General features: G+C 40.8%; 1 protein-coding gene across 1 annotated transcript in view; it reads left to right on the top strand.

The window, feature by feature from the left end:
- Positions 1 to 7,917, top strand: part of WDPCP (WD repeat containing planar cell polarity effector) — a 262,222-nt gene extending 254,305 nt beyond the window's left edge. The window contains exon 15 of the mRNA XM_063441857.1: positions 7,800 to 7,917. Coding sequence (XP_063297927.1) covers positions 7,800 to 7,917 — 118 coding nt within the window. The remainder of the gene's footprint in view (positions 1 to 7,799) is intronic.
- Positions 7,918 to 24,076: the final 16,159 nt, after the last annotated feature.

The following is a 24,076-nucleotide window of genomic DNA, read 5'->3' as shown; positions in this document are numbered from 1 at the left end:
TTATATCTAAAATGGACATGTTTGTTATTGATGCCAACGTGTTTCTATGTTCTTTATAATATTAGTAGTTTATATGATGAATAAACAAAATTGAATTTTTTCTATTTATTTTTTTATCACTGGTTTTGCCCACGTTATTACAGTACCATATTTTAAATAATTATTCTAAAATGTATACTTAAATCATTTTGTATAATATATTATGAATATAAAGAAGATGTAAGCATTGTAGAATTTATCACGGTTACATTATTTGATGCCTTGTATTGTGTCATGAAAAGAACAGATAAAAATACTGGACCTGGCAAATATTTTATATATAACATTTAATGTTAGGGGTTAATTTGAACCGACATGGTTAACCACCACCCCTTCCTTCAAAATGAGTATTTCATAAAGATAAAATCTTACTCATATAGACTGTGTTGGAATTTCACTGAAGGTCCTCCACCGCAGTCCACTCGATCACTCTACATGAAGGTACAAAGAGACATACAGAGGGCTGGGGGATGATGACAAAAGGACACACAGAGGGCTGGGGGGATAAAGAAACACACAGAAGGGTTGTATGACAAAGAAACACACTGAGGGGCTGGTGGGGACAAAAATACACTTGAGGGGCTGGAAGGGGACAAAGACACAGAAGGAGCTCAGGGGGGAACAAAGATACACACAGAGGGGTTAGGGGGACAATGAGAAACATAGAGGGGCTGGGGGACAAAGACACAGAAGAAGCTTGGGGGGACAAAGATACACACAGAGGGGCTGGAGGGAACAAAGAAACCGAGTGACTGAGGGGGAAGAAACACACAGAGGGTCTGGGGGACAAAGACACACAGGGGGGCTTGGGGAGGACAAAGAGGCACACAGACATTCTTGCCTTGGGTGCAAAATAATCTGGTGCTGGCCTTGAAAGAACATGCTCTACACTAGGGACTTGTTTTTAAACAAAATAAACGTTGTTGCTTCTGTTAGTGCTGCAATTTAACAGGGTTATTCACTAAAGTAAGAATTGCCAGGAATCCAAAATAGCCTATTTAGAAAAAAAATAATCCAATCTATTATGTTTATATGTGTATGTTTGTGTAATTCAGTTTGGCTATTTTGGCCTCACCTTTGAAATTCATCTTGAATTCTCGCATGAATAGTTCTATGTGTGGGTTTGTATATAAAATAAACACAAACGTTGCACAAAGTACACGTCTTCAGATTGATAGCTGAACATAGAATTATCTGAATCATTATCACTGTGCACAATATAGTTTGTGAACCAAAACATACCTGGGTATGTCTTACCTCAACTAAATGCAGTGACTTATATTTCCACATAGCTATATCATCGATGACTCCTGTTTCATTCATTATCAGAGGGACACTAAACTAATTATTTGGGTGTCATGGAGCTGTTTAACGAGTTCTTCACCCAACTGACATTCCCGTGGTTATTTTTTTCCTCTTAGGCACTTCTCATTACAACATTTTATGGCTAAGATTTGTGTATTCATAATATTGTTTAGTGCTTTGTAAAGGAACACTATAGTGTCAGGAATACAAACATGTATTCTATACACTATGGTGCTTAACTAACTATTTAGGTGTCTGTCCTTCCTTCCCTGTGCAGTGAAAAGGTGTTTACCATTTTTTCCCGCATCAAGCCGGTCTCACCATGGGTGCCCCTGCCTCCATTGCTAGTGTAGCAGAGTCCACCTGGCTGTCCAGCATATTCCCAGTTTACTGGCTACTTGATCCCCAAAGACTTTCGTGTAAATCACTTATAAAGACGTTCGTGTGGATTTAAAGCATTCGTCTAATTATTCCCCATAGACTGTATTGAACCACTCCATTCGGCATACGATCTTAAACTACCAAATCCCCGGACCACCCTGATGCGAAGTGTGGCTTCAATCTACCTCCCTGTTCGTTCTATTTCATCTCACTTAAAACTCACAAATGCTTTGTTACAGTCCCTGGGTGGCCGCCTCTTCTGGAGCCGAACACGTGGCGGCGGCCATCTTAAACTCACGAACAGCGGTGTTTGATCGTCGAGTGTCTGGAACCCAAATCGGACACTCGACTAAGCAAACACCGCTGAGACCTCCAGAGCTACAGAAAAGACTGATAGAAACTCCCGAATGGCCCACCGTTCGGTAGGATGAATCCCACGAACAAGGGGATTCATCCGAATGCCCGCCCAGCTCTGGATGGCATTTAGTTTGGGACTTTTAAAACACGAACAGCGACCGACCGCAAGGCCAAAACTTCTGGAACTGTTTTCGGCTACTGTTGCCTGTGCGGTCAGTCAAAACTTTATACCTCCATAACTCCCGAACCCTTGGTCCGATCTGAGTGATTTTTGAGTATGTTACTCACCCAGATTTTTAGGAGTGTACCCTAGGTATTTGAGGTACATCCAGAACGTGGGGAAAATTGTGTACCTTTTGAATTATGTTAACTGATAATCTGAGGGGAGGAGATGTGTGGGTTGTACCTTATACCTAATTGGTTATTGTACTAATTATTGTGGGTGTCTCCCTTGCATGGGAGGATTGCATAAAAGCAGGGGTTGTGTGATTAAAGATCAGTTCTGCTCCTGATACTGTGTGTCGTCCAGTTATTGGGAACGGTGATGGGATATTGCTGGATTATATTACTGATTGTGCTTGCTACGCTGCTGGATTACTCTGTTACTGTGGATGTTTTACCTGGGATTATTTACTTGTTCCTGAGCCCTACTCGGATCTATAGCGGAGTTAGTCTGTGGGATACCAGCTCTCCGCTACAGCTGAGATCCTCAAACTCAGTGTGGAGACATTGAATGCCTGTGCTGCACACTGTGCAGCACTGAACTAGGAAGCACCTCTAGTGGCCGTCTGAGTGATTGCCACTAGAGACTAGGCAGCAATGTAAAAAAATAAATCACTGTTTAGAAGATAACCTCCAATGAAAACAGGCATGCATTTAATTATGAATTTTTCATCATCTAAAAGCAGCTGGCAAAAGCCGCAGATCTCTCGTCTGAAGCGTTTTCCTTCTTGCCCCTTCCAGACTCTCTGGGGCTGTCCAATAAGATTTCCCAGTACAACTCAATGAGAAGTCTTTACAAGGCAGGTACCCTGGGCAATTGCTGCCTCTTGAGTTTAGCTCCACTGAACTAAGCAAGCAGGATGTAGCAGGACCTGTTGTCTGAGTGACATCCAAAGGGTGTAACAAGGTAAATTTATAAACATGCCAATTTCTATTGAAATCTGCACTTTTTTTAAAAGGGAAAAAAAATAAAAGAGTACACACTCTTCACACATAAAGCACTTCATTAAACTAAAGTGCTTTAGGGGTCTGGAATGTCCAGTCCCTTTAAGCAAACACAAAACCAGTGTCAGGGAAGGACTGAATGCAATTTTGTAACTTTCTTAACACACACCACTATTTACCATATAGTGAATAAGCTCTGTGGCTCAGTAAATTTGTGTTACATAAACATTTCATATAGGCTTTTGGCTAAATAAGGAAATAATTCAAATACATCTGTTAGTGAACTCTAAGAATGAGAATTGAGAAATATTGCTATAGGCAAGAAGGTACAACTCTCTTTCCTGATGACAGATGTCATTTACTGAAGTGCCATATATTTTCCACTATTTAAGTGGTAAAGTCTTTCAGCACTTTCTTAGTGGTGATGCTTGTGACTCAGATTGTCATGTGAAAAGTAGCAGTGCCTATTATTACACACAACTCATCAGACCCAGCACTCTGATGAAGGAGCTGACTTTAAATGATGTTAAAAGTAATTTACTAAATCTATTTATATCATAACACTATGCTCTGTGTAAGTATTACAGACATGCACATGAATTTCTACACTGCTGCTAATATCCTGCTAGGCAGGTATATATGGCTCCTAAAAAAACATAATTTGTTCTTCCTCCTAACCCTCATTTAAAGGAGCACTATAGGCAGGGCCAGATTAAGAGCCCAGTGGGCCTGGTGCTGACAATTATGATGGGGCCTAACTACAGAATCTTATCGACCAAAACACTAAAACAGTCATACCTCTCAAGAGTCATGTATCTGATGGAGTTGGTGTTGGAGGGAAACTCAATGGATGCAGCTATAAGAAAACACATACTCTATGCTAATCTCTTTATCTAATTAATGCTTTCATCTTTCAAGTAAATCCATACCCCATAACAGCAGTGTCCATGGGTAGGGTAAAAGGGTGCGCCACTGATGCGAATCATATGACCAGAACTGCCAAAAAGGGAGCATGTCTGTCCAAAGAATTGGAAGGCCAGCCTGACATCAGTGTCCCTATGTACCACAGTGTCAATGTCCCCATGTCACCCAGTCCCCTAGTCTCCCAGTGTCTGTGTCCCCATTTCTCCCAGTGTCCCCATGTCTCAGTGTGTCCCGTGTCACTAGGATACTAGAGGCCACTGAGAGACACTGGGAGGCATAGGGGCACTGGAAACCCCATGTGAATACAGACATGGGGACACTGGGAAACATGGGGACACAGACACTTGGGACACTGGCTGGGAGGCATGGGGACACAGACACTTGGGGACACTGGGAGACATGGGGCACTTGTGGACATAGACTAGGGGACACTGGGAGATATGGGGACACTGAGACATTTGGGGACACTGGGAGACATGGGGACACTAAGGACACAGAGACATGGGGACACAGACACTAAGGACACTTGCTGGGAGACATAGGGACACTGGGAGACATGGGGACACTGAGACACTAGCTTGGAGTCATGGGGACACTTGGAGCCATGGGGACATTGAGAGACATGGGGACACAGATACTGGGAGACTAGGGGACACTGGGAGCCATGGGGACACAGACATTTGGGGAAACTAAGACACTAGGGAAACTGAGAGATATAGAGACACAGACACTAATGACACTGGCTGGGAGGCATGGGGACACACACACTTGGGGACACTGGGAGACATGGGGACACTAAGGACACAGACACTGGGAGACATGGGGACACTGAGACACTAGGGACACTGGCTTGGAGACATAGGGACACTGGGAGACATGGGGACACTGAGACACTGGCTGTGAGACATGGGGATACTGAGAGACATGGGGACACAGAGATTTGGTGTCACAGATACTTGGAGACCAGGGGACACCCGGAGCCATGGGGACACTGAGACACTAGGGACACTGGCTGGGAGACATGGAGACACTGTGTCCCTAGTGTCTCCATATCCCAATGTGTCTCCGTATGTCTCACAGCGTCCCCATGTGTCTGTGTCCCCATGTGTTTCAGTGTCCGCACATCTCCCAGTGTCCCCACGTCTCCCAGTGTCGCTTAGTGTCTCAGTGTCCCCATGTCTCCCTGCTGCCTTTCCCCCCATCCATCACATACCTGAGCTGTAGTCTGTCTCTGCAGGCTGGGAGCTGCTGTCTGGACTCTCTGTGCTGTGTAGCTGCTCCCCCGCGGATCAGTGAGTAGAGAGAGGCAGGGAGATGCTGTAACTTGCTATCCCTGCCTCTCTCCATACACAGTGACCCCCTACTGACCGGTGCTGGCTCCATTTATACGGAGACAAATATTTGCATTTGTATTGCCGGTATTACTGCAATACCGTCACGGCCAGACAGCCTCCAATACCAGCTGTGCCTTAAAATACCAGTCAGGTGGCAAACCTAAGAGTAGTCTGTAAAAAACATTTATTTATTTTTTGTTTACAATGGGCCTATTTCCTGGGCCTGGAGCTGCAGCTCCATCAGCCCCTATGTTAATCCGGCCCTGACTATAGGGTCAGGAACAAAAACATGTATTCCTGACCATATAGGGTTAAAACCACCATCTTGCCACCCTGGTCCCTTCATGCCTCCCTAAATATAGTAAACTCTTACTTGAATTCAAGTCTGCAGCTGCTTACTTTGTCCTTGTTTCCTTTAGACCTGCCCACTGCCTGCTGACATCAGCAAAAGTGGTAGCCTGATCCAATCACAATGCTTCCCCATATGATTGGCTGAGACTGACAAAGAGGCAGATCAGGGTCAGAGCCAGCCAATCAGCATCTCCTCATAGAGATGAATTGAATCAATGCATCTCTATGAGGAACGTTCAGTGTCTGCATGCAGAGGGTGGAGACACTGAATGTTTTGATGCGTTTTAGGCAGCCATGACCCAGGAAGGATCTCTAACAGCTATCTGAGGAGTGGCCAGTGAAGTTATCATTAGGCTGTAATGTAAACACTGCATTTTCTCTGAAAAGACCGTGTTTACAGCAAAAAGCCTGAAGGGAATGATTCTACTCACCAGAACAAATTCAATAAGCTGTAGTTGTTCTGGTGACTATAGTGTCCCTTTAAATATATTGTTAATTTCTCTGGTGAATTTTCCTGGCTCCTAAAGTTGTCATAATTGTGACTAATGCTGCATACAGTGTATTTGTAGCATCTGTAAGTACTGTAAAATTAAAACAGTTAATATAAAAGACAATACAAACACAAAAAAATGTGAGAGCAGGAACGTGTTGCCTATGAGAGCACCAACTCATACACAAGGGAACCTGATGGATAAACTTTAAAAAAAAAATTGTGAATGTGCCATTTGTGATTTTTATTTTATTTTCCAGTCAATAATTTTTTTGATTGGAAATACTGCACTATATTAGATTTTGTACTTTTTTAAAAAAAAAAATCTTGATTTGTTTTCTCTTGTTCTTGCCTACGAACTGATCATTGATCTAATAATCTAATCAGTTTATGTGAATGTATGCTAGGTAAGGTTAAATTAATTTTTAAAAATATAGATTTCTTTTATTATTGTTTCACATCTCAAAAAGAAAGAAGCACAGAGTGCACAAATTGGTACAGCTTTAGACACATTATAAACACAGAACATATACTGTATATACTTAGAAATTTGCAGCGTAAGGATTTTTGTAATATAAAGAAAATCGTGCATACAATCGTGTCCCCAACTGAGTAATCCACACAGGAGGCCTCTGACATGGTTACATAGTGAGATCTTGCTCAACGAAATGGTATAGTGAAAAATATAATGACAGCATAACAACAGAAAGGGCAACAGAGAAATCAAAAGGATAAGAAATAAAAAAACACATTAGTAAAAAAGGATTTTAATATATGGGGCTTTTTTTTCTGAAGATGCTGTAATTAAGTGTATATTTTATTTTGCACATCATTTTTTTCTGTTTCTGCTTTCACAAATGTATACAATAGGACGCCTGTTATGTACTAATTTTACATGTATGCCAAGTGATAATCATGGTGGAGCGTACACTATAGATTTATATTCCTGTTATTAAAGATAATTTAAATGGCTATCTTAGAAATGATAATACAAAGAAATATATTTATACGTTTTTTTATTTCTCCTCCTCTCATGTAGTATCAGCATATACTCAAAGACTGAGTACGCATGGCAAAAAATATTTGGTTAAGACAAGTTCTGTTTTGTTTGCTTAGTACACACTTCCTCTTGTAAAAAAAAAGACCGCTTTGGTGGTGTATGAGTAATTTAGAACAGAGGCTCTGGCTGATTTTCAAATTGTGCTGCCCCAGGGTCTGACACAAAGGTATAAATGGCCAGTGTAAAAAAATGTCTGTCTGACAGGAGCAGACATTAGGTTATTGGGAGCCAAGATGGCCACACTTGAGTCAACACACTGAATACAGCCAAACAGAGGCTTGACAAAAGAAAGTACATCACTTCATGCAGTAAACAAATAAAATTACTTGTTTCCAATGATCGCCCCCTTTACCTTTTTTTTTTTCTTCTCTCTTTCTTTTTATTTCCACAGACAATTAGTTCACATAGAGAATGAGATTGGAATTGAAGACTTTGCTGAATCGCTAGATAAAACACTACCTTGGAATCAGGGTATGAATCGAAAAGTGGACGTTAAATGCTTTGAGTGATGTAATTTATTACCAAGGGGAGATGGGGAAACATGCAGAGAGCAATGAATGTGATGGATGTATCTTATGTAAACAACACACAATGTGAGCATTATCTGTCACGAACCATGTTTGAAAAAAGAGATATCTCTGTATGACAGAGGCATGTCTTTAACTGAGTGCAGAGCACAGTGTGTATAAATTAAACTTACTGTCATTTGCGCATGAGATGATCTCTACAATGAAATCTGATAGCATGCTATGCCAGTGGAAAACACTATAGATTTCTCATTTTGATCTTGAATTATTTAGCAAATAGTATTTTATTGTATTTCCCTCTACCTCATGAAAAGGTTATGAATGGGAGATTAACCATAATCTAGAATCTTAATATGTTTATATACATACATATTCCTAATTTATGTTCTTCATTTAACAAAACTATTTTCTTTTGAAACTTGATGAAAGGATTATTTTATTAAAGAATCATTTTGAGGTGAACAGTTGTCCTTTAACCTAAAAAAACACGGAAAAAGCAGAAGTCTTTATTTATATGTCCACAGGAAATTGTAGAACTGGGCACCAAAATAAGCCTCCATCAGGTCTTAACAAATCTAAGAAAATCAGTTAAAATCAGTTCTATTTAAAAAAATAATATAAAAACAAAACCTGTCATTACTAATAAGGGAAAATATTCTTAATCCTATAATAATACATATCTCGTAACATTGCAAGGTATGTAATCAGGACTGGCAAGTGGACCTTCTAAGAGTGCCACCAGTGATACCCACAATGGGTGGGTTCATCCAGAGGTGGGTGGATACACTCACTGAAGAAGGCATCAAGCACACAAGAGGGCCTCCCGGCCAACCCTCTAGTTACAGAACCATGTAGAGAGCGATACTGAAGCATTCTCTGCATGGTCCTAGTGGCCGCTGGACAGTGCCAGTGTATCTAATGATGCAGTCATGCTGTGCTGCGCTGTCTGATATGCAAGACACTAGCGAACTAATTTGAGGCAGCGGGACAGGACCCAAAAATTGGCACCATCCTGCCAAATGCAGGACTGCTTAGCGGCAAGATTAGCGAAATATTAGGAATTATTCACTAAGCAGTCAATTGTAGGGAATTGAAAACATATTTGCTAAATTTAGGCTGCATTAGCAGCTTTACAAACATTCTCCAGCTCAGCTGTACTCACCGTTGGAATTCTCATGATATTGTTAATATCTTATGTTTTGCATTACTTTGTGACTGTATCGTTTTTTTTATATATTTGGGACATTTCTTGTGCTTAGAACAGTTAATTAAATCATATATTTAGTGAGATTTTAAATACTTGTCAAAGTAGCTAAGTGACAATTCAACATCTATCATCAGATCTATCATGGTATTTTTACCTAAATTTCTATACCTATTTTAACTCTTTCATTATGCCAAGAAACTCTGTTCTACAAATGATTGCAATACAAAAGCAAATATCTGTATGTTATTAAAGTCCAAGCTGTTTATTATGGTTATGTCATTTGCAGATGAAGGCTTCAAATATATATTTAATGTCATATAAATGACTGTTAAAGTTAGAATGTGTTATTATTTGCTATTGTTGGTGTTTATTTAGGAATGCAGTCTTCTTTAGCCATATAACAAATAACATGTAGATCTAAAGAATAAACTTAAAAAAATAAATACTTTAGTCAATGCTGTCCAGCTCTTGTCCTCAAGAGACATGTGGACACCATGTTCCGATGATAACACTTAGCTCAAGTGATGTAAGGTGTTAAGTGTTTGATTGAGATCCTAAAACTGTGGATGTATTTTGGCCCTTAAGGACTAAGCTTCGTATCTCTGGTGTAACACAATACAAGATGTTTGAGAAAGGTTGTCTGATGGTAATCTAATTCAGGAAAGATGTCCGCTTTATTGTCTGCCTGTTTCTGTCAGCTACATCCTTTTCACTTCTTCTCCCAGATGTATGTTAGAATCCTTTCCTTTGTCTTTACATGATCTATTCATTGGTCTTCGTCCCATAATATACCCATGTAGGCTGTCTTAATGTCACTTTATTTATCATTCCCTAGCTTGTCCCTTCTGCTTTCTGTTTGTACAATTTTGTCAGATTCCATTAATCCTTTGTCTAGCATCTAGTGTCTTTCACTGTCACTATGTACATATCAATGTATCCAGGTTTAAGGGTAGTGATTTTACCTAATATCTGAGCCAAAGCAAGATGGTTTTGAGTTTAGGGCTCACAGACCTCTGTAGAATAGATAACAAATGAGAACTTTTAAGATGTCTTCATATATTAACAGCAATACAAATACAGGGAGAGTTTTTTTTAACTCAAACGTTATAACCAGTGGTTATGATGCCAGGAGTACCCCGGCCCAGTTCCCTGGTAATAGGATAAGCCCCTCTACCTCGGGTCCCTGACAGTCACAGATTCTCCCTGGTGGCCCAGTGATGCACTTCCAGCTTCTGCAGAGCCACGGAAGCCTTGGCCATCACCATTCATTGGCCGAGAGAGTCAGTTAATCTCCTTTTTTAATTCCCTTTTCATATGTACTGGGAAAGCAGGCTGTCTCTGCATATATGACAGCAGAGACAGCTTCAGAATTCAGCATTCCCATGCAATATCCTAACTCTGAGAGGTGGGAGGATGTGATATCTTGTCTTATGGGAACATGGAAGATAAACCAGAAAGCGGCATTTTTTTTTTTTTTGTTGGATGCTTCAATAAAGTAGCAGAGCACATTATTAATAAAAGCAAAAATTAAACATTTGTGGAAATATCATATATTTTACACAATACTAATACAAATATGTTCATATACGAATTTTTTTATTTTATTTTTAAAGTTTTGCTGTGCAGAGGTTTACAAACAGACATGTCATGCCACAACAGCAGATGACAAAAATGTCATAATACATAGTTTACTTGTGATAAGGCATTTAGAGAGAACATGTACAGTTTTTAGAATTATAATGACAGGCTAATAAACATGCTAAGAATACATATCTAGATATGGCTTGTGGTAGAGGCTTGTGAAAGAATAAAATACATCAAAACAGTTTACAGTTTTAACAGTTTAATAAAATACATAATACATAGTTTACTTGTGATAAGGCATTTAGAGAGAACATGTACAGTTTTTAGAATTATAATGACAGGCTAATAAACATGCTAAGAATACATATCTAGATATGGCTTGTGGTAGAGGCTTGTGAAAGAATAAAATACATCAAAACAGTAGGTCATAAGCAATATATATAGTGATAATTAGTGTATAGTGCTTAGCATTGTCTCATTTTGTAAGTTAAATCAATGGTAGCATTCCTATTACCATGAGGTAAAGACCATGAAGCCTATAGCGCTTAGTTGATGCTAACGGAGGAGTTAGGTAGATATATACACTGCTCAAAAAAATAAAGGGAACACTTAAACAACACAATGTAACTCCAAGTCAATCACACTTCTGTGAAATCAATAAAGGAGTGGTTCTGCAAGTGGTAACCACCGACCACTTATCACTTCCTATGCTTCCTGGCTGATTTTTTGGTCACTTTTGAATGCTGGCAGTGCTTTCACTCTAGTGGTAGCATGAGACGGAGTCTACAATCCACACAAGTGGCTCAGGTAGTGCAGCTCATCCAGGATGGCACATCAATGCGTGCTGTGGCAAGAAGGTTTGCTGTATCTGTCAGCGTAGTGTCCAGAGCCTGGAGGCAGTGGGTCAGTAATGGTGTGGGGTGGCATTTCTTTGGGGGGCCGCACAGCCCTCCATGTGCTCGCCACAGGTAGCCTGACTGCCATTAGGTACCGAGATGAGATCCTCAGACCCCTTGTTAGACCATATGCTGGTGCGGTTGGCCCTGGGTTCCTTCTAATGCAAGACAATGCTAGACCTCATGTGGCTGGGAGTGTGTCAGCAGTTCCTGCAAGACGAAGGCATTGATGCTATGGACTGGTCTACCCGTTTCCCAAACCTGAATCCAATTGAGCACATCTGGGACATCATATCTCGCTCCATCCACCAACGTCACGTTGCACCACAGACTGTCCAGGAGTTGGCAGATGCTTTAGTCCAGGTCTGGGAGGAGATCCCTCTGGAGACCATCCGCCACCTCATCAGGAGCATGCACAGGCGTTGTAGGGAGGTCATACAGGCACGGGGAGGCCACACATACTACTGAGCCTCATTTTGACTTGTTTTAAGGACATTACATCAAAGTTGGATCAGCCTGTAGTGTTTTTCAGCTTTAATTTTGAGTGTGACTCCAAATCCAGACCTCCATGGGTTGAAAAATGTGATTTCCATTTTTTTTACTTTTGTGTGATTTTGTTGTCAGCACATTCAACTATGTAAAGAACAAAGTATTTCAGAAGAATATTTAATTCATTCAGATCTAGGATGTGTTATATTTGTGTTCCCTTAATTTTTTTGAGCAGTGTATAAGTAAAGTTAGGACATATGCCAACTCCTCTATGTATAGGCTCCAGAGAGAAGCAAAAAGCTGGGAACTGAGAGAAGAGTGGTCAGAGACATGTTTCACCCAGGGAGCTCCTGTGCTGAGGCATTATTAAGTGCCCATATTGGGATCAATTGTGGGCAAACAGGAGGCTAACATGATAGCCTAGCATGAACCTAAGATACATAAAGTGAGACAAAAAGAGAGAGAGAAACAGAAATAAACAGAAGCATTGCTCCATGTTAGAGGTGAACTACATCGTGCCAGCATTAATCAGCCTATGCCCTCCAGTGGTATAGTATAGTCCCGCTTTGGTCTGCCAACTTGCGGATGTTGCAGTCCCAGTAATGGCTGGTGTGACCTCCAGATGACGTGGCAAGAGAGGTCTGATGAGAACTGCAATGATTCTTGTCGTGTTTCAGCCTCTCGGGCATATGTAGTATGTCGACTCTGACATGGGTCTGACGCTGTGGTAGCCAACCCCGATATGCCTCTGACGCTTCAATTTCGTCCGGAGAACTGGAGCCAATGGCACAAAGTGGATTCCGGAAGATAAGTCCCGGGGTAGGCAGCTTTCTCGCTTCTGCTCAGGGGGCAGATTTCAGGTGGCGAGTCAGGTTTTCCCAGAAGTCCGCAAAGTTCTTGTTGAGTTTTGAAATAAAATCAGCTTGCTCTTCTCTGTCGGCCAGGTGTGCAGCATCCACCATTTTAGGTGGGGATTTCTCCAGCACCCAGGAGTCGAGGGTTATCGGTAGCACTAAAGGCCCCAAAGGTGAAGACCGGGATCACCTCCCCCTGGTCCAAAGGGGGGGGACGCCAGTAGCACACGGCACCAAGGATCTGACCTGCAGTAATTGGGCAGGATAGCAGGGCGGCGGCCGTCTTCCCTACTCACCGCGTGAGTAGGTCTCAGCCTTGGGGACCGAGGATCTCCCTCCCAGGGGTCGGGAGGCAATTTACAAGCTCAGCCTCGACACCAGCACAGCTTTACACCATGCACTGCAGTTTATAGAAGTCAGAGCGGTTGCTTCATCTAAGTGTTGCTTCTAAGTGTGTGTGGTTGGAGATATTCTGAAGAGTGTTGCTTCTAAGTGTGTGTGGTTGGAGATATTCTGGAGAGTGTTGCTTCTAAGTGTGTGTGGTTGGAGATATTCTGGAGATAAACTGGAGGTAATCTGAGGTATTCAGGAGGATAAATAAAAAGTTAAGATTCGTTTGATTTAAATTAATCACCTCATTGGAATGGCAGACTTAGTTCAGTGTAATAGTTGCTATGCATTTGTTTCACGTTCCATTTTTTGGAGGTTTGGTTGTTGTCTAATCTGTAGACAGTTCTCTATCTTGCGGCAGGAGATTGTATTTTTCTGAGATTTGTACATTATCTGGTAAACAAACTCAGGCTGGAACTGCTGCAAAGCCACTGCCGCAGAGACATAATAGGAATGGCAGATGGATCACTGTAGGATCTGGTAGACTTAGAGTTGTGGATAAAAGGCATATTGCAAGTCTGTTGCTCTACATAATTAATTTTCTGCACTTTCAGAGTGTAATGGTGTTATGGAGACAGGCACTGAGGCTAGTGGTGTTGTGGAGAGAGGCACTGAGGCTAGTGGTGTTGTGGAGAGAGGAACTGAGGCTAGTGGTGTTGTGGAGAGAGGAACTGAGGCTAAGTGGTGTTGTGGAGAGAGGCACTGAGGCTAGTGGTGTTGTGGAGAGAGGAACTGAGGCTTGGAGACTATGGTGAGGCCTAATAGAAAGCAGTTGTTGTTGGGGGATTCCATCATAAGAGGTGTGGAGATGGACAATGGTGGTCTTGTGAGGTGTCTTCCCGGAGCTACTGCTCACAGAGACAGGAGACGTATCTGTAATATTGTTAAGCGAGCAAAGCAGGAAGGGGAATTGGATGTACGTGTCCATCTAGGGACAAATGACTTGGCTTGCAATGAGGTTTCAGAGGTTAAGGACGTTTTTAGTGTTTTTGCCAATGATATACGGCAGGTTACTTCCACACTGTCATTCTCTGAAGTTCTGCCTGTGCATAACACTCAGAACGACAGGCGGATGCGTATTAGGGACTTTAACTTGTGGCTTGGTGAATGGTGTCGGGAGCTAGGATTTGGCTTTATTTCTCATGTTAGCTCTGTTTGGAATGGAAATAAACTGTACAAAAAGATGGTTTGCATATTTCTCAAAAGGGAACAAATGTTCTTAGTGAGCAGTTTAGAGGTTTTGCTAGGATGTATTTAAACAAGGAGGGGGGGGCAAAAGGGTGATAAAACATCAATCCAAATGTCCCCCAAAACAAGGACAGAAGGTGCCTGTAGCAAGTGTGTTAAAAAAAAATTATAAGCTTAGAGTCATGTCTACAAATGCTCGCAGTTTAGGGAATAAAATCCATGAACTTGTGGCAATAATGGCAACTGATAGTGTAGATTTAGTCGCTGTTACTGAGACATGGTATAATGAGGAAAATGACTGGGACATAGCAATACCAGGGTACTCTTTATATAGAAAAGACAGGGAAGGCAGGAAAGGGGGAGGGGTGGCCCTGTATGTGAAGGATAGCATAAAATCTAGCCTAATAAAAGTTAGTGAGGTGAACATAGAGTCCGTTTTGGTTACGTTAGAATTTGGCAATCACACAGTAATTCGTGTAGGTGTGATTTATAGGCCCCCAGGACAAATTGAAGAGTAAGATAATCTACTAGTTGAGGAAAAAGCTAAAATGACAATGAAGAGGGAAGTTATCATCATGGGTGACTTTAATCTTCCTGATGTGAATTGGAAAACAAAAATAGCTGCTTGTGCCAGGAGCACACATATTCTAAACTCCCTACTGGGATTGTCTCTAAAACAAGTCGTTGAGGAGCCAACTCGTAAAGAGGCCATACTAGATTTAGTGTTAACAAATGGAGATTTGGTATCCGATATTACTGTAGGTGAAAGTTTAGGATCCAGTGATCATCAGTCAGTGTGGTTTAATATAAGAACAGTGACTGAGTCACACCACACAAAAACAAAAGTTTTAGACTTTAGAAAAACAGACTTTTCTAAAATTGGAATATGTGTAAATGAGTCATTATCAGACTGGAGCAATTTAAATGGAGTCCAAGAGAAATGGGATTATTTAAAAGTTGCACTACTGAAGGCAACAGAAAATTGCATTAGGCTTGTCAGTAAAAGCAAAAAATTCAAGAAACAACTGTGGTACTCCGCAGATGTGGCCAAAATAGTAAAAAACAAAAAGTTTGCATTTAGTAATTATAAGAAAAACCAGAGTGAGGAAGACAGAATGATCTATAAGATTAGGCAGAAAGAGGCTAAGCAAGTTATAAGAGCTTCCAAATCACACACAGAAGAGAAAATAGCACAGTCAGTAAAAAAAAAGGGGACAAAACTTTTTTTGGATACATAAATGAGAAAAGAAAAGTAAAACAAGGATTAGTTAGATTAAAACCAAAAGAAGGGAGGTATGTAGAAGAGGATAAAGGTCTAGCTGACTGCCTCAATGAATATTTTTGTTCGGTATTTACCGATGAAAATGAAGGAGAGGGACCTCAGTTAAGAAAAATGATAAATGAGTCATTTATTACACGTGAGTTTACAGAGGAAGAGGTTCTATTTCAACTGTCAAAAGTAAAGACAAATAAGTCAATGGGACCTGATGGAATACACCCAAAGCTATTAAAAGAGCTTAGTGGTGTACTAGCAAAACCATTAACAGATTTATTTAACCGATCATTGATAACAGGAGTAGTCCCAGAAGATTGGAAGTTGGCGAATGTTGTGCCCATTCACAAGAAAGGTAAAAGGGAGGAGTCGGGCAACTATAGGCCAGTAAGCCTTACTTCAGTAGTGGGGAAAGTGATGGAAACCATGTTAAAGGATAGGATTGTTGAACATCTAAAAACACATGGATTTCAAGATCAGAGACAACATGGGTTTACTTCAGGGAGATCATGTCAAACTAATCTTATTGATTTTTTTTATTGGGTAACTAAAATTATAGATCAGGGTGGTGCAGTAGACATTGCTTACCTAGATTTCAGTAAGGCTTTTGACACTGTTGCACATAGAAGGCTTATCAATAAACTGCAATCTTTAAGTTTGGATTCCAATATTGTTGAATGGGTGAGGCAGTGGCTGAGTGACAGGCAACAGAGGGTTGTAGTCATTAGTGTATATTCGAAGCTTGGGCTTGTCCCCAGTGGGGTACCTCAGGGATCTGTACTTGGACCCATTCTCTTTAATATTTGTATTAGGGATATTACAGAAGGTCTTGATGGTAAGGTGTGTATTTTTGCTGATGATACTAAGATATGTAACAGGGTTGATGCTCCAGGAGGGATAAGCCAAATGACTAATGATTTAGGTAAACTAGAAAAATGGTCAGAGTTGTGGCAACTGACATTTAATGTGGATAAGTGCAAGATAATGCATCTTGGACGTAAAAACCCAAGGGCAGAGTACAGAATATTTGATAGAGTCCTAACCTCAACATCTGAGGAAAGGGATTTAGGGGTGATTATTTCTGAGGACTTAAAAGTAGGCAGACAATGTAATAGAGCAGCAGGAAATGCTAGCAGAATGCTTGGTTGTATAGGGAGAGGTATTAGCAGTAGAAAGAGGGAAGTGCTCATGCCATTGTACAGAACACTGGTGAGACCCCACTTGGAGTATTGTACGCAGTACTGGAGACCGTATCTTCAGAAGGATATTGATACCTTAGAGAGAGTTCAAAGAAGGGCTACTAAACTGGTTCATGGATTGCAGGATAAAACTTACCAGGAAAGGTTAAAGGATCTTAACATGTATAGCTTGGAGGAAAGACGAGACATGGGGGATATGATAGAAACATTTAAATACATAAAGGGAATCAACACAGTAAAGGAGGAGACTATATTTAAAAGAAGGAAAACTACCACAACAAGAGGACATAGTCTTAAATTAGAGGGACAAAGGTTTAAAAATAATATCAGGAAGTATTACTTTACTGAAAGGGTAGTGGATGCATGGAATAGCCTTCCAGCTGAAGTGGTAGAGGTTAACACAGTAAAGGAGTTTAAGCATGCGTGGGATAGGCATAAGGCTATCTTAACTATAAGATAAGGCCAGGGACTAATGAAAGTATTTAGAAATTTGGGCAGACTAGATGGGCCGTATGGTTCTTATCTGCCGTCACATTCTATGTTTCTATTTGCCTCTTTAAAATGCTGTATAATTGAAAAACTCCAGCCCCGCCTCCATACACGACTATTAGACAGACATTAGAAGTTCATTTTTCCCAAAACTGCCTCACGCAGTCTTTAAACAGTTAATTATAATGAACTATCCTTGTGTTAGTTTTCTGGTTTAATTGAGTACACCACGTTTTCTCTTACTATCTTGTTATGTCTACCAACCTTGCATAAACTTTTAAAGACTGCAGAATATGAGTTATCTTCAGTAAGAACAAGCGGTTCCATAAGTGCATACTCCTAAGTTGTTCTGCTTGTGTGGGGCAAACACACTGTACTGACGTGCTCTGAATTTAAGCCAGCGATTAGAAGGGAGTGTTGTTCACAGTTACCCTGTGGAGTTTCTACATCCTGGTCTGTGCCTTTATAACCTTTTGTTTTTTAAGACAACCCTTTCAACAAAAGCACTTTGCACTTGGCAGTTTCTCAATTAACATTTACATTTTTGCTTTTGAGAGTGACTAACCTTGTCAGCAATTTAGCAAATCTTTTTCAGCCTTAAACTGAGACAGTGGCAGGAACTAAGATTGGGCACAAGGGACTGGAAACAAATATACATTAGGTTTGTAATTAAAGGGACACTCCACTGCCCAAATACAAAATAAATCAAAATCACTGTTTAGTAGATATACCCCAAATGAAAACTTGCATGCATTTTATTATGTATGTTTTCATTGGGGATATATCTAAAATCAGATTGCAAAACCTGCAGTTCTCTTGTCTGCTGCCATTTCCAAGCTCTCCCCTTCTAACCTCTCCCAGGCTTTCTGTGGCTGTCCAATCACAGACTTCCCAATACAGCTCAATGATAAGACTTAGTAAGTCTGTTGCTCTGGGCAATTGCTGCCTCTTGAGGTCAGCTGCATTGATCAAATAAAACCAGGAAGTAACATTACCCATTGTCTACTTGAAAGCCAAGGGGTGTAACCAGGTTATTTTATAAAAGTATAATTTTTTTATTGAAATCTGTACTATTTGCAAAATGAAAAAAAGAGAACACACTCTTCACACAAAGCTTTTCAGGAAGCTAAAAAAAATTTAGGGGTCTGGAATGTCCCTGGAATGGCCACATCTGTGTTTAATGATAACTGTGGTGTATGAAAGTGGTGGCCAACATTTGCCCTCTAGTTGTTTTTGGAATACATTTTCCATTATATACTGTCATTATGGAAACTATGAATTGCAGTATTGGTCACACCATAAATGCTATCAGCGTTGCTCATTGGTTTCATTCATGTTTTCTGAAGGGTGGAATTGCTTCCAGATAGTGAGCTATATGGTCTATTTTTAGCAGGCGTGGATAGGTTATACAGTAATAACAACTTTAATTCAAAACAATGGGATAGCAAGGAATAGCTGACAAGTATAAGTTACTCCCGAGTCTGGACAGAGCTCACTGCAGGAAATTACAAACCATGGAAATTTGCTGCAAACACTGGAACTTCAAAGAGGAGTGTGACAAACTCCCCTTTCCAAGTGAGTTTGCCACGAGTTCCTGGAGAAGCCTGTTTGCCAGGCTCCTGCCCACAGACTATGGACCCTGTAAAATATAATGTAAAAGTCTCTGTTCGTGTATTTGGACTATATGGTTAGGGAACCGAACAGCCGCACGAACCGGAGACCATCCTGGAGCTTGTTACAGTTACTTTGATACTGTTATTGGTACTTTGTAGCAATTTCCACTGCAGTGTTCTAAGTTTTCGTCTGGGTGGCCGCATTTCCTATTGACGACCACGAGGTGGCAGCCATCTTGTTCGCATGAACACAGGCAGCGGAGTTTGGTCGTTGAGTTCATGGAACTATTTTCAGACACTGAAACTCCCGAACACCGCTGGACTTCCATGATCGCCTGGGTTCGATTCTACAACACTTAGAAAGACACTGTTCGGTGGAAACGTTCCCACGAACAAGGTGAACAAGCTCCAGGGTAAGAACATTGACTATGTTCAGTAGTTTGTTCAGTTTTTAAAGTACCGAACTAGACCGACCGCAAGCCCGGATTCTCTGGAACTGTTTTGGACATGGAACCATGCGTGCGGTCGGTCAAATTATCACTTCCAGGAAATTCCTGAACCCCTGAACCAATCTGAGTGATTTTTAGATATGTTGGTCACCCAGATCGGGGCTATCAGTGGATGTAACTTTTAGGTGGGGTTTTATGTATTTTTAAGGTACTTTTGGGGAGCTTGTGAAATGTGTGGTTTTTGTGCCTGGAGATAATTGAATTTAGTTCAGTTCCTGACTCAATTATCTCCCAGGCACAGGGGAGGGATTATCTTTTGTATGGGAGTGTCCTGGACCTATGTTTTTACTGTAATCTACTCTCAGGTCCAGGGAGTGCTCCTTGCATGGGGATCTGCATATAAGGCCAGTTGTGGCTTCCAATAAAGGTATTCCAGCTTGTACTCCCAGAACTATGTGTCGTCTGGTTACTGGGAGGGAAAAGTGCTAATCACGAATCACTGTTTCAGTGTGGAGGATTCAATGGGGAAAGTCCTTGTAAGGATTAGAGCTCCCAGGACTAAGTGTCGTCCAGTGCCTGGGGGTGGATAAAGCAAGTTCCCCATTCGGCTCCAGGAGGGAGCGGTTCCAGGACCCCAGTCAAGCCACGGCGACTGTGGGCAGAAGTGCTACTGTTTGTCCCCTGTTCCAGCTAGGAAGCGGTCCTTGGTGGAGTTACCCACCCAGTGGTACAGGGAGCTCCATTACAAGGAGTATGTATTTTTATGTTTTTGTCTACAATAAATAATTTGCAATAAACCCAAGCAGGAAAACATTTTCATAGATTACATTCGGTAATCAGGGCTGGATTTGCCAGTAGGGTTAGTAGGCAGCAGCTCACAGGCACCTGTTTGCTAGGGGCACAAACCCTTGACTACATATGTGCATTTATTAATTTTTAGATATATTTTTATATACTTTTTGATTTTTCTATTTAGTGATTGCGTGTTTCTTTTTATTTATGGAGGTAGTAAGATATTCTAAAATATGGATACTTTCTGAGTCCCTTGCAAATTCCCTAAAAACATAGGCAACATGTATAACTGTGGTTTATTTGTTTTTATGGGTGGCAGTAGATGTTTATCCATATGTTCACATGGAGCACTGCCCAACTAGTTTTTCTCTGGGGAAAAAAATATTTGCAGTAATTTAGAAACATCAAGATTATTTTTCTGGAAGTAAGGTTGGTAAGACAGAAAAAATATGGGATAAAAATAGTGTCTCTTTAATTCTGTAATAAGTTTCAATTCTGCTGCGCCTCTACCCCTTGTTGGTAAATGTTTGGAGAAGCTTACTTGAGAGCATTTAGGGGGAAAAATTGCAGAAATGGGGCTGATTGGAAATCTGCCCTGTATCAGCATGTTTTGCACATGCCTAGTATATTTATTGAATTTCCATTGAGTTGTCATTCAAGCAGCTGAGCCAGTTGCCCATGAATCTAGGCAGGTTATTTGCCTTTCTAATCAGTGGCCATCATTGGCTGAAAGCACATGGGGGTGGAGTTACAGTGCCCACAGGAGAATAAGCAAGAATCCATCTTGAAGAGAGTGCCCATAGCAGCTCCTGACTCTTGCCAAATGTATGTATAACATATTTTTTTTTCTTTCTCCCCCACATTGCCCTTAAGGCTGATTAAGCAAGGAATGTTACTCAAATGTATAAATAATCTATATAAAGCCAGGAAAGCACAGAGGTGACAAGGAGAGGAGAACGTTTCTGACACAGAGCACTGTGCTTCCTGTCACTAATTGTTTTAATAACTCCTACTGCACATACCCACCATCTTCTTTGAGGTGCTCAGTCACTCTACAGCTGAGACCTGAGACACTCATTCTGTGGCTAGTTGAAAGGTTGTGAAGCTTTAAACTGCAGGACTGGGGCTGTGACTCTGAGGACTGATCTGATTCTGATTTCAATCTGTTTTAATTGGTATGATTGTTGATTCTGTTAACCATGTCACGTACTTCTTGGCTCCATATTATCAATGCAGATTAATTATATTGCCAGCTACAAAGTTAATAAAGAGTCTATCGGTATCCTGCTGCTTTAACCCTATGTACACTGTGTACTAAGAGCTAATAGTGAGTGAAGAGGTGCTGAAATGAGTCTTTCGGTATCTTTATACTTTAAAGGGACAAGATAGGCACCTTGACAACTACATCTCATTAAAGTGATCTTGGTACAGCGTCCCTGTCCCCTTAGCCCTGCATTCTAAAACATTGCAGTTTCAAAGAAAAATCAATATTTATATTGCAGGGTTAAGACTGCCTTTAGTGGCTGTCTACCAGACAGCCATTAGAGGTGTTTCCTACTGTTTCACAGAGTTTAACTCCGTTAAACGATGCTGGATGTACACACGCTGTGTGTGAGGACATCCAGTGTCTTCAAATCCTCTATAGGAAAGCATTTATTCAATGTTTTCCCATGGGGAAGGACTAATCCGCGTGTGGCGATAGGGTCCCCCTCTGCGTTGATATCTGAGGAGTTGGAGAGGAAGCCAGCACTGAGGGACCTCGGCACTGGAATAAGGTGAGTGTTTAAAGGTTTTTTTTTACACTTTAACTGCTGCGGGCAGGAGTGAGGGGGCTGGGCAGCGGGATACTATAGTGTTAGGAATGTAGTTTTGTATATCCAAAACTATATTGTTCATTGAACCAGATCCTTAGAGCTAATGGAGTATCTGACATGGTTCATAACAGCAGCAATATTTAATAGAAAGCTAATGTTATCATAGCAGGAACACTACTGAAGATGAGGTCATGTAAAGGAGAGCTAAGAGAGGGCTAGTAAGATAGAGAGAGAGATGGAGCATTACACAGAGACATGTACTGCGTGGGGATCTCTGTATTGCAGCTGTGCGTAATCCATCACAGTGATCCTGACTTTGTGGGATTGTTATGAGTATTCTTATTGTGCCCAGCTCTCTGTGTTATTTCTTTGTATTTTACTCAGCTTTGCCTGTTGTATGGGTATCTCTGCAGTCTACCCAGCTCTGTGTATTGTATATGTACCTTTGTATTGTACAGACGCATCCAATTGGCAGAGTATGTATAATTCCTGAGTATGTGCTGCTGGTTTCCAATGCTTCTCTATGTGAAACATTGGATTGGACAAAAGTCATCAAGGATAAACTTCCTCAGAGGCCTAACTCTGGATTTAACATGCATTTCATGGCTTTTAATTTTTTTTTTTGTATATAGTGACCAGCACCAGCAGACTGGATTAAAGGTAAGATTTTATTATATTAAAGGACCACTATAGGCACCCAGACCACTTCAGCTCAATAAAGTGGTCTGGGTGTCAGGTCCCCCAGGTTTTAACCCTGCAGCTGTAAACATAGCAGTTTCAGAGAAACTTCTATGTTACACTGAGGGTTAATCCAGCCTCTAGTGGCTGTCTCACTGACAGCCGCTAGAGGCGCTTCCGCTCTTCTCACTGTGAAAATCACAGTGAGAAGACGCTGGACATCCATAGGAAAGCGCTGACGTTGGGAGGAGGAGAGTTCCCCAGCGCCAAAGTGTTTAACCCCTTCAGCCCCCTTGAGCCCAGCGGGCGTGGGACCCTGAGGATGGGGGGGGGAACTATAGTGGTCCTCTAAGTGTTCCTTTAAGGTGGTGTTAGACTGAGTCATAATAACCCAAACAAGCTTAGAGGGGAGAGAGGGTCAAGAAGTCTGGAGCTCCTGAACAATTTTCCAGAAACATTGAAACTACTTCTTTGCATATTTTCCTGTAGCAAGTCTTGCCAAAACAGGTGTAAACCTAAAGATGTGTCTCTTTAATGACTGTACCAGAAAATTCACTCCAAGGTCAATTATTGTGAATCTTGCATAGATAAAGAGACTTGAATTAAGCAAGTATTACAGTACTGCCTGCTTCCCCCAAAATTTAAAATATTAAATTGTTATAGGATATTTAAAAAAAAAGAAACAAAAACAAATTAAAGCACATTACATAGGCAAGTTAAATTTTTCAATCTTCAATTTTAAGACTAACAAGATTATCTACTGTTTATATATTTGGTAACTGTTACCTGGGAGCCTATGTAATGGAACGATTTCTAAAATGGAAAAATAAACAGATAATGTTCTGCTCCACATACGAGTCAAAATTGTCTCTCATATTATATATCTGCAGTTATATAGATTAACATTCTTTGCTGGCCATCCTGAATGTTGGAAGGTTGTCCTAAGGGGAGAATGTATGTTCCTTCTTTTCCGTTCCATTTATGTTCCTTTAGATGTAAAAGAGGTAATGACAGAGTTAAAATTGTTAGATGGACATTTTTTGTTTTTTGTTAAGAATTTGCGTGAGTATTAGTACAGGTGCTCTTTTTCTGTATTGTATTAAATGTATTTACATTAAAGAAGAGCCACTCCTATAACTCAATAAAAATACAAGTGCTTCACCACAATACAGAGGTTAAATTACTTCCCTGTATCCTTCTTCCTTTCTGAGAAATTCAACACATCC

The sequence above is a fragment of the Pelobates fuscus genome, chromosome 2, assembly GCF_036172605.1.
Source record: "Pelobates fuscus isolate aPelFus1 chromosome 2, aPelFus1.pri, whole genome shotgun sequence".
In the NCBI taxonomy this organism is placed as follows: domain Eukaryota; kingdom Metazoa; phylum Chordata; class Amphibia; order Anura; family Pelobatidae; genus Pelobates; species Pelobates fuscus.
This window is presented reverse-complemented; position numbering and strand designations above follow the sequence as displayed.